At 59.1% G+C, this 9,767-nt stretch overlaps 1 protein-coding gene across 1 annotated transcript in view; it reads left to right on the forward strand.

Moving 5' to 3' along the window:
- The first annotated feature begins 2,002 nt into the window (after positions 1-2,002).
- Positions 2,003-9,767, forward strand: part of ASIC4 (acid sensing (proton gated) ion channel family member 4) — a 23,304-nt gene continuing 15,539 nt past the window's right edge. The window contains 3 exon segments of the mRNA XM_014531065.1: positions 2,003-2,463; positions 2,465-2,747; positions 2,750-3,373. Coding sequence (XP_014386551.1) covers positions 2,423-2,463; positions 2,465-2,747; positions 2,750-3,373 — 948 coding nt within the window. The 5' untranslated portion in view covers positions 2,003-2,422.

The following is a 9,767-nucleotide window of genomic DNA, read 5'->3' on the forward strand; positions in this document are numbered from 1 at the left end:
GGCCCCAGGGACCAGCTGGGCAATGAGCCGGGGAAGCAGCCAGGAGGCTAAATGAGGGAGATTATCACCCAACTGCAGCCGGGCAGAGAGAGAGGCAGGCAGGGAAGCAGGGAGAGGGAGGGGAGAAAGGACGGGGGCCAGAGGGAGAGTGGGTGTAGGGGGCCAGGGGGGAAACAGGAGACACTGGAGTGGGGGGCAGACCAAAGGATGGGCTGAAAGGGTGGGGTGGGGGACCCCCACTGCGCATAGCCTGATTCCTGGGAGTCTGTACGATGGGGACGCGGGGGACACCTGGAGACAGCTGTCTGTCTGTGGGGCAATGGTGGGGGCGCCTGCCCTCCCACTTTCCAGTGCCCTGGGGCTCCCGCTCCTCCCCCCACACCAGTTACCACCCAACTTCATTCCCTCTAAAGGCGGAAGGCTTCCTGCCAGGCCCTCCGGAGGAAAGAGGATGTGCTTTTGGCTCCTGATGGAGGCCAGTGTGTTGTGGGGAGTATGACTATGATCTCAGTGGATGGCAGGGCACTTAGGGATGTGCACTGAGTCCAGGGCAGCAGCGAGAACTGGGGAAAGCTTGGGGAGTAGCTCCCCGCTTTCTTGGCTGAGCCCCAGACTGAAATAACCTTAAAAAAGCAATTAAATCACCTTTTAAAAAAAGCAAAGAAAAATCAATACTAGGAGAAAGGGGAAGAGAGAGGCTGGGGGAGGACAAGGGGGTGGGGAGGAAGCACTGGAAGGGTCCAGACTTAAAGTCCAGCAGAGAGGGGAAGCATGGGAGGGGCAGAGAGAGGGGGACCATCAGCAGCTGCTCCCAGTGCCAACCCCACTTTTCTTTTGGGGACCCTGCCAGATGCAGCCCCTGGCCCCAGGGGTCTTGTCTTCCCAGCTTGGGGGTGCTGGCTTGTGGGGAGGCTCAGCCATGGGGCCCCTCAGGATGCTACTTTGATGAGAGGTTGGGACAATCCCAGCAAAGTGCCAACAGGGCCAGGGGTGTGTGTGTGTGGGGGGGGGGGGTTTGAGGTCCATGCTGGGGTGACCTGTGATGACTGAAGGGGCTGACCTGGTCTTGCCTCCAAGGGTGGCTCCCTGCACCCCCCACCCCCATGGGGCTATCCCTGGGCCCCTCCTCCAGGGCCAGGCAGGGGCTGCGCCCCGAGGGGCAGGCCTGACGCCTGACACACAGGAGGGGTGGCCACCGGGCAGCGGGTGGACCTCGGGCTCTAATCCCCAGCAGCTGCAGTTTCCCTCAGATCGATTCCCTTCTCACTTTTTTTTCAGCTGCTGGTTCCACAGCTCTCGGATCGATGGAGCCGCCTCCCCCGCCCCTCTGAGCTTCCTCTCCCTGCTGCTCATTAGCGCCCCGATTAATCAGCGCCCCCCCCCGTTTCCTCTAGGGGACAAGTGCTTCCTCCTCCTTGAGGACTTGCGCTTTCACAGGGCACCCCAGATCACAAGCTGCTCACTGTAGACCCCCCCACTGGGGGCACCGAGACATCTCCTCCCGGCTGCCAACTGCCAACAGGGTCTGTCCCTGCCTGTGATAATGGCCCACATGCCTGCCTCCCCCACCCCCGCAGGACAGCAGCCCCCACTCTGCCAGGGGACACCCCGGTCTGTTTTTTTGGGTTGCACACCCTGCCATTCAAGCCCTGCACACGTCTGCTCCCTCCAATACCCCCATTTGGCCTCTCTGCTCTCTGGCCTGTTCACTCAACAGCATCCTCCCACCCCCAGCCTGGCTGTGGCTAGAAATTTGGAGAAGCAAAGTGGCCACAGATGTACAAGCCAGCCAGGGTGCCCTCTGTCCCAGACATAGGAGTGACTGAGTCAGGATGGGGCGGGAGAAAGTGGGGGAGGGGTGGCCAGCGTCCCAGAGGGGGCAGGGTATGGTCAGTGTGGAAGTCTGGAGCAAAGCTCTAAGGAAGCCAAGAATCTTGGTGGCCTCATGTTGTCCCCTTGTCTTTCTATCCTGCCCTCCTCTGCCTCTGCCCCCCCCCCCAATTCAAACAAGTGGCTCTCCCGAGGGGTTTCTAGAAGCCACCGTGGGGGGGGGGGGGGGGAGTGGGGTCAGGTGGTGGCTGGATGCTGGAGTCAGGAGTCAGGGAGGCCAGGAGCTGGGAGACGGAGTTGGCTGACCCCTCCTGGGGTGTGGCCCAGAGAAGTGGCAGAATGAGCTGAGGACTCTGGGTGCAGCGTCTTCCTTGGGTGGCCTGGGAGTGGGGCCATCAGAGGACCCCGTGAGTGGCTAGGGTATAGCAAGAGTTTGTGGGGCAGCTCGACGAGGTCTCCGGCAGAGACCAGGGATCCCTGTCCTGGGCTGGGGGCTGCCCCCTCCCCTGGCCTGGCTCCTGCCGCCCGTGCCGCCGGTGAAACGCTGTTGACATGTCCTGAATTATTAAGCACGGGGTGGGCTCCGGAGCACATGCTGAGCGGAGCGGCTGGGGCTGCGCGGCGTGGCGGAGCAGCTCACTCGCTTGCTCGCAGGGACACACGCAGGGGCTGACAGCTGTGCTGGTGCTGATAAGGGAAGCCACAAGGAGACGATCGAGGAGAGAGACAAGCGGCGGCAGAGGCAGCAGCGGCAGAGGCAGCACCAGGGCTGCGGAGCTGCTGGGAGTGGGAGTGACTCCCCCACCTCGGGCCCCCACCCTGTCCCCATCCTCCTCCAGCTTGCCCTGAGTTTAGAAGAACAGCCGCTGCCACCACCGACACTCCGGAGGGCACCGGGGGCTGCTGGCCAGGGAGGGACAGGGGCAGGGAGGCTCTGGCCAGTTCCAGCAGCCGGGGACAGATGCCGATCGAGATTGTGTGCAAAATCAAATTTGCAGAGGAGGATGCGAAACCCAAGGAGAAGGAGGCAGGGGACGAGCAGAGCCTTTTGGGGGCTGCGCGGGGGGCAGCAGCGCCCCGGGACCTGGCCACCTTTGCCAGCAAGAGCACTCTGCACGGGCTGGGCCGGGCCTGTGGCCCAGGCCCCCATGGACTTCGTAGAACCCTGTGGGCACTGGCTCTATTCACCTCGCTGACCGCCTTCCTGTACCAGGCGGCAGGCCTGGCCCGGGGCTACCTGACCTGGCCTCACCTGGTGGCAATGGACCCCGCTGCCCCAGCCCCAGTGGCGGGCTTCCCGGCTGTCACCCTCTGCAACATCAACCGCTTCCGGCATTCGGCACTCAGCGACGCTGACATCTTCCACCTGGCCAACCTGACAGGGCTGCCCCCCAAAGACCGGGACGGGCACCGAGCCGCCGGCCTACGCTACCCGGAGCCTGACATGGTAGACATCCTCAACCGCACTGGCCACCAGCTTGCCGACATGCTCAAGAGCTGCAACTTCAGTGGGCATCACTGCTCCGCCAGCAACTTCTCTGTGGTGAGTCCTGCCAGCTGGCCCGCCTGGCCCGGGGTGGCCGGAGGGTGGTGGTGGTGGTGTGTGGGGGCATCCTCAGCGGGGTTTTCCTTTCTTCCGCCACCAGAGGCTGGCCTCGAGTCTCCCCCAAGCCTGGTGTTTCCCTCTGGCTCCCCAGCCATGGAGCTGGGGACACCCAGGGGCTTACCCTGGCGCTGCTGCTGCTCCTCCTCTTGGCTTTGCTGCCACCGCAGTGCCCAGGTCTGGGGCTGGGGGTCCTGGAGGGGCCCAGGGGCCCCAAAGCTGGTCAGCTTGCAGGGAAGGAATGCACCACACCACGGCAGGGCCAACTGACCCCACTTTTCTTCTGTGGCTTCTGGGTTCTTCTCCTCACCAAATGAGGGTGAAGGGGAGAGGTGGTGTGGGGGGTTCCAGCAAGGGAGGGCCTCCGACTGCCTCCTGGGGAGCTGGCCCGGCCGGCGGGCTGGATGGAGAGGATCTTCGTGTACACTGGGTGTCAGTGTCTCTTCTGTCTCTGTCTCTCACACACACCCCCTTTCACAGACTCCCTCACACATCCCTCTTTCATGCTGCCCCTCCGGCTTCTCCCGCGTTCCAGTCCCTCCCTCCGTTTCCTGGTTGCTGCTGCTCCCTTGCCCGGCTCTGGCTCTGACACTGAGAATCACTCATTCACTCTTGTGTGCATGGCTCACCCTCACTGCTGCCCAGCACACACACACACACACACACACCCCTATGGCTCCGGGACACAGTTTCCTGCACACTCCCTGTCACACACATTCAGTGTCCCTGCCATTACACTCACGTGCACACCGGCACACCCACACAGCTAGAGAGCTACGTATCTCTGTGCACACATCCCAGCTCTTACTTAGCTGCCAAGGATCACGGGGTCACGCAGTAGATGCCATGCCCTCTTGTGACACCCATCTCTCTCAACCCTGCTCCCCATGTGGGGACTGCTGTTGCCATCTCTCACCATGTATGTGAGTGTGGGGGGTCTTGCATGCCATCTGTCTGTCAGTGCTCCATTCACCCAGTCAGGGGTTATCTATTATTCCTGGTGCCTGGGATGCCTGTCCCAGTCCAGCTTACTCCCGGCATTGTGTATGTGAGTGTTTTCATGCGTGTTACCACTGCCCAGACGCATATGCACATATGTGTTGTCAACATGGTACCCACTTCAGCCCAGCCTCCAGGGCCAGCCCAAGAGACGGGGGACTTTCCCTCCTTATGGACGGGCCACCCCTACCCAGGCTCTCACTCACTCACTGCCTCAGTATCACCAGGAGACATGCTCCCACTAGGTGCCTGCCTCCCTCCTGCAGCCTCGGGGTCCTCCTGCCATTGGGTAGGAATGGGGGGAGGGGCAGAGGGAGAGGGGTGTGCTGGGACAGGAGTCAGGGCACTGACCTGCCATCCTGCTACAAACCTCCTCTTTTATGAGAAAGTCACTGCTCCCAAAGCCAGCGCTTGAGTGTCCCCCAGAAGAGGTGGGGAGTGCAGTGTGAATGCGGACTTTCAGATCCGTGGGGCTCTTCTATGTGGCATCCTCACCCGTCTGAGGTGGGGGGACAGAGCCCAGTCTTAGCAGGTGCTGTTGGGGCAGAAATCAATGGGCGCTTTGTGTCCCTGAGCTGGAGTTTGTGTCCTGGCCCTGGCTGGGGTGGAAAGGGAAGGGGAAGGGTGATGAAACCCTGGCAGGAGGGAAGGGGAGGGAGAGATGGAGGGATGGGGAAGCAAGGTGAGGGAGGCAGGGGGTTCCTGCCTGGCCTTCAGGAGAGGAGCAGGTGCCAGAGGATACGGGAGGAGGGAGTCCCCTGCTCAAGGCTGGCGAGTCTGAATCCTGGGGATGCCCCAGCGAGATGAAGCTGGATCTCCCACAGGCCCTTGTGTGCGCTGGGGCTGGGGAGAGAAGGATAGTACAAGTGTGTGGGTCTCAGCTCTGGGGCTGCGGCAGGACGGTGAGGGGCAGAGGGGCAAAGCAAGCATCGAGGGGAAGGAATTTCTCTTTGGATCGTGCTCCCCCTCTCCCCCACCCAGCTTAGACCCCATACCCTCTGCCTGCACCCCTTCCCCCATCTGCTGAGTGTAACTCTCCGTTGGACCTGGCATTCTAGGGCTGAGGCTGCTGCAAATTCACAGGGTCTGGGATTATGGGTTGTGATGGGGGTCCATGAACTATGGCATTGAGGAAGCTGGGGCGTATTGCTGTGGCAAGATGGGAGAAGCGGCATGGGGTCTCTGATGAGGGCGTGAGGTCCATTATGAACTGTGGTGAGAACATGGAGCCATGATAGAGATTTGGGTCGATGGTGGGGAGATGGGTACAGGGACCGGTTGGTGGAGAAACGGCCAGGGTGTGAGTGGTGAGATGGCCGGTGACAGAGACACGCTTTGGGTAAGGAAGGGGCTGTTGTGTGTTTTGTGTTGCTTTTCCTGTTTCCTTCTTTCCACTCCCCACTCTGCTGTGACCTTTCCTCCGGAATCCAAGTTAATAAATGTCACATTTTCCAGCCTATTTTTACTCCGGGTAATGCACCCTCCCCCAGTCCCCTAAGCTGCTGCTCTCGCTTCTGTTACCACTGCAATTGCTCCCCCCCCCCCACAACCCCACCCCCACGCTTCCTGATATCCCCTCGCTGACTCCTAATCAGTTACTTACTCAGTTAATCAACAGGGTGTTCTGAGCACCACCCTGGGCCAGGCTCCCTGCCAGGTGCTGCGGGGAGAACAAAGAAGGGAAGCCCTACTGCCCAGGCCCTGTCCTCAAGCAGCCTCCAGTCTTGTGGTGGAACGGGGACAGGGCCACTCAAAAGCTTAACCAACCATGCAAGCGTTAACCAGTCATGCACACCAAGCGGTGTCATGAGGTGCCAGGATTAATTGCCAAACTAGGTACCTGGATGGTAAGAGCCTGAGTTCAGAGAGGGAGGCTACTCTGGGCCAAAGAGAACTGGGAAGATTTAAGGAATGAGCCACGCTGGGCTGGACGAGGTTTGGAGAGGAGAAAGGGGAAGGGGGAGAGAGAGAAGATGGCTCCTGGATGGTGAGGATACTCTGGCCTCTTCGCCCATGCTGCCCTCCACCTAGCCCACCCGGCTCTTCTCTTCTTTCCCTTCCCTCTCCTTACTCGGTCTCATACCAAGCCGCTCCCACCTCCACCTCCTAATTTCACCACCACCTATATTCTCCCCTTCCTCCCTGATTCCTTCCGCCATCTGGGCCCCCACCCCAAGGCTCCAAGCCCCATCTACACTTTCCCCACTGCGGCTTGCTCTCAGCCTGCCCACTTACTAGAAGGCAGAAATCACTCTTTCTTCCTAGGCGTCATTTCTTTAGCTGTAAAATGCAAGGATGACTCTAAGATTCAGCATCTCCTCTCAGCTGGGGACTGCACGGTATGGCAGTCAAGTGTGTGGGTTCTGGAGCCAGACCATGTGGATTCGAACCTCAGCTCTACCCTTTAAGCTGTGTGCCCTTGGAGGAGTCAAAAAAGCTTCCCTCAGCATCAGATTCCTTAGCCATTCAATAGAATATTCGAACCTAAAAAATGTGGGTGGCGGTGACGATTAAAGAGGTGGCTTAACACACTGCCTGGCAGGCTCCTAGTGTGCACTCTGGAAGTGTCAGCTGTTAAAATGCCACCACCCAACTCCTGGCTCTCTTTAACCTGTCTGTTCCCAGCACTGCCTGCCGTGTTCTGACCCAGACACTGGCATCTTCGCTACTCCTTCACCTAGCCCTCCCTCCTTTCTCTCCCGGAGGCCCGCACTCCCCTCTCCCCTATTATCGCATTCCCATGCTAGTCAACCCTCCCAAACGTGCATGCACCCGGGCACAGGTGCAGGAGCGTGAGCACACACTTGAGATCACCGCTCTCCCACAGGACTCCTGTGATGACAGAAATGCGCTGCCCCACATGGTAGTCACTAGCCTCCCCGGCTATTGAGCATCTGAAATGTGATTAGTGTGACAGAGAAAATGAATGTTCCATTCAAATAGCCTCATGTGGCTCATGGCTGCAGTATTGGACAGAGCAGCTCTGGTCCTGGGAACGAGGTTCAGACGGCCTGATTGGGTGGGGCTGGGAGTGCCAACTGGTATCAAAGGACGTAAGATGACAGCTGCGGGCTGTGATCGGAAGCCTGGCATCCAATCTCTGGGCTGAGGTCCCAGGTTGAGCTGAGGATAGAGCCTGTGTATGGGGACATCGAGGTGTTTGGAAACACCACATGAGCGGTGCACCTTTCTTCCCAGGTGCAGGATGTGGCCTTGGTCTTTTCGCTTCCATTCTATTGTCTGGAAAATTGAGGCACAGGGGATGAGGTGTTTGGAAAACCACATGAGCGGTGCACCTTTCTTCCCAGGTGCAGCCTTGGTCTTTTCTCTTCCATTCTATTGTCTGGAAAATTGAGGCACAGGGGAGAAGGAGAATCCTTGAGGAGACAGGGGTAGGACCCTGCCCCTCTCTGTGGGGTCCAGGCAGCCCCTAGAGCGGCAGGTGACCAGGGACCTGTGGGCGCTTCACTGTCTCAGTTCCCTCTGGGCTCTGACTTCCCTCCCCCTTCCACCCCTCCTTCTGCACATGCTGGTGACTGCCGAGACTATTAATCACTCGCCCTGTTCTCTTCCTCTCTACTAATCAGGCACAATTAGACAAGGCCTCTTCCAGCTGGGCAGTCCCCCTCCCTGTCCTTCTCCCTCCTCTCCCAGCTCCACCCCAGCTGCCACCAGGACAGCTACGAGGCAAGGAGAGCAACATGCAAGCCCTCTATCATTCTCTGGCTTCCTGGCCCCCAATTCGAGGCCCCTTAGCAAACCCCTGCCTTCTGTCCAAGCTTCCTCCTGCGCCTGTTCCCTTCCCTGGTGTGGTGAGGCCCATGTTGACCATCTCTGCCCCCTAGCCTCTGTGTGAGAGGGGCCACTTCACACATATCCCACTCCATACTTGGCCACTGGCTCCAAGGGCCTGAGGCAGAGAGGGGGTATCCACTGAGGTTGGTTCAGGGCTCTTACTACCAGATGAGCTTACCTCTCACCCCCACCCCCTAGCCCTCTGTCCTCTCTGGTCTATTTTCTCCTGAGGCATGAAACTTGAGAACATTTAATTCAACATCTAAGTTCAGGATTGGTCCTGTCTTCAGGAGCCAGGCAGGTTAGGTCGAGAAGGGCATGCAATTGGGAAGGGTGGGGTCTGAGGAGAACGGAAAACCTCTTCCAATTTGTCCAGAGAAGCCCTGAGCCTTATTTTATTTGTTTTTATTATTATTTAAAATATATTTGATTGATTTCAGAGAGGAAGGGAGAGGGAGAGATAGAAACATCAATGATGAGAGAGAATCACTGATCGGCTGCCCCCTGCAGCCCCACACTGGGGATTGAGCCCGCAACTCAGGCGTGTGCCCCTGACCGGAATCGAACCCGGGACCCTTCAGTCCGCAGGCCCACGCTCAATCCACTGAGCCAAACCAGCTAGGGCGAGCCTTGATTGTTTTAATAAAATTTTTCCTGATTAAAAAAAATAATACTCTGAGGTCTACCTACAACTCACAGATTGCAGAAACCCAGTGTACTAGCCCTCATCTTCCGCCCTGCTACTGGCTGCTGCCCCCAGGCCCTCCTGGAGGGGGCGCTCTCAGTCTGGCTGCTTCTCATTGGCCCGTGGAGACGGCAGCGAGGGATTTGAGTGGAGTTGGTGGAGCAGCCTAGGACAGGGGCTGTTACTGTTACAGAGGACTGGTCTGCAAGGGCAGCGGGAGGGCTATGAAGGACGTGCCCCACCCGGCCCCACTCAGCAGCCCTGTGGCCTCTTCATTAATCAGGAATCAGCCCCGAGCTGGGCTCATTATCAGCTCAGCGTCTCGCGGCACTGCCGGAAGATGCTGATTAGCATTTGAAGAAATGGCCCCCACGTCCCCCTCTCCCCCGCTACCCGTACTTCTTTCTGGACTCCCACCCCTGCCCTCCTGCTTCCCGGAGGAATCTGCTCCCTCTCGTGGCTGGCGGCAGGGTTGCCTCTGCTCAGCCCAGGCTGGGGCAGGATCAGGAATGGGGGGCAGGGAGGTGAGAGCACCAGAACCTCAGGGTTGCTCAGGTTGAGACCCTGGGCAGAGGGCAGGGAGTGAACGCCGGTGCAGACTAAGGGTGGTCAGGAGAGTTGGACAGCCACCCTGGTGGGGGAGGAGAGGGCAGCCTCAGGCTGGTGAGTTATCAGTGTTTCCCTGCCCTGCCAGGCTCTCCCAGCAATGCCACCTCCTTAAAGCAGCTGGGGAGGGGACAGGCAGAACCATGGACAAGAAGCCCGAAGGCGGAGTTTGGGGTTATTATTTTTTGCAAATCATGGTGCAGGCTTGGGGTCTTGGAACCATCTGAGATGAATGAGGGTGGGAAGGCA

Source organism: Myotis brandtii, unplaced genomic scaffold (genome assembly GCF_000412655.1).
Source record: "Myotis brandtii unplaced genomic scaffold, ASM41265v1 scaffold79, whole genome shotgun sequence".
Taxonomy (NCBI): Eukaryota; Metazoa; Chordata; class Mammalia; order Chiroptera; family Vespertilionidae; genus Myotis; species Myotis brandtii.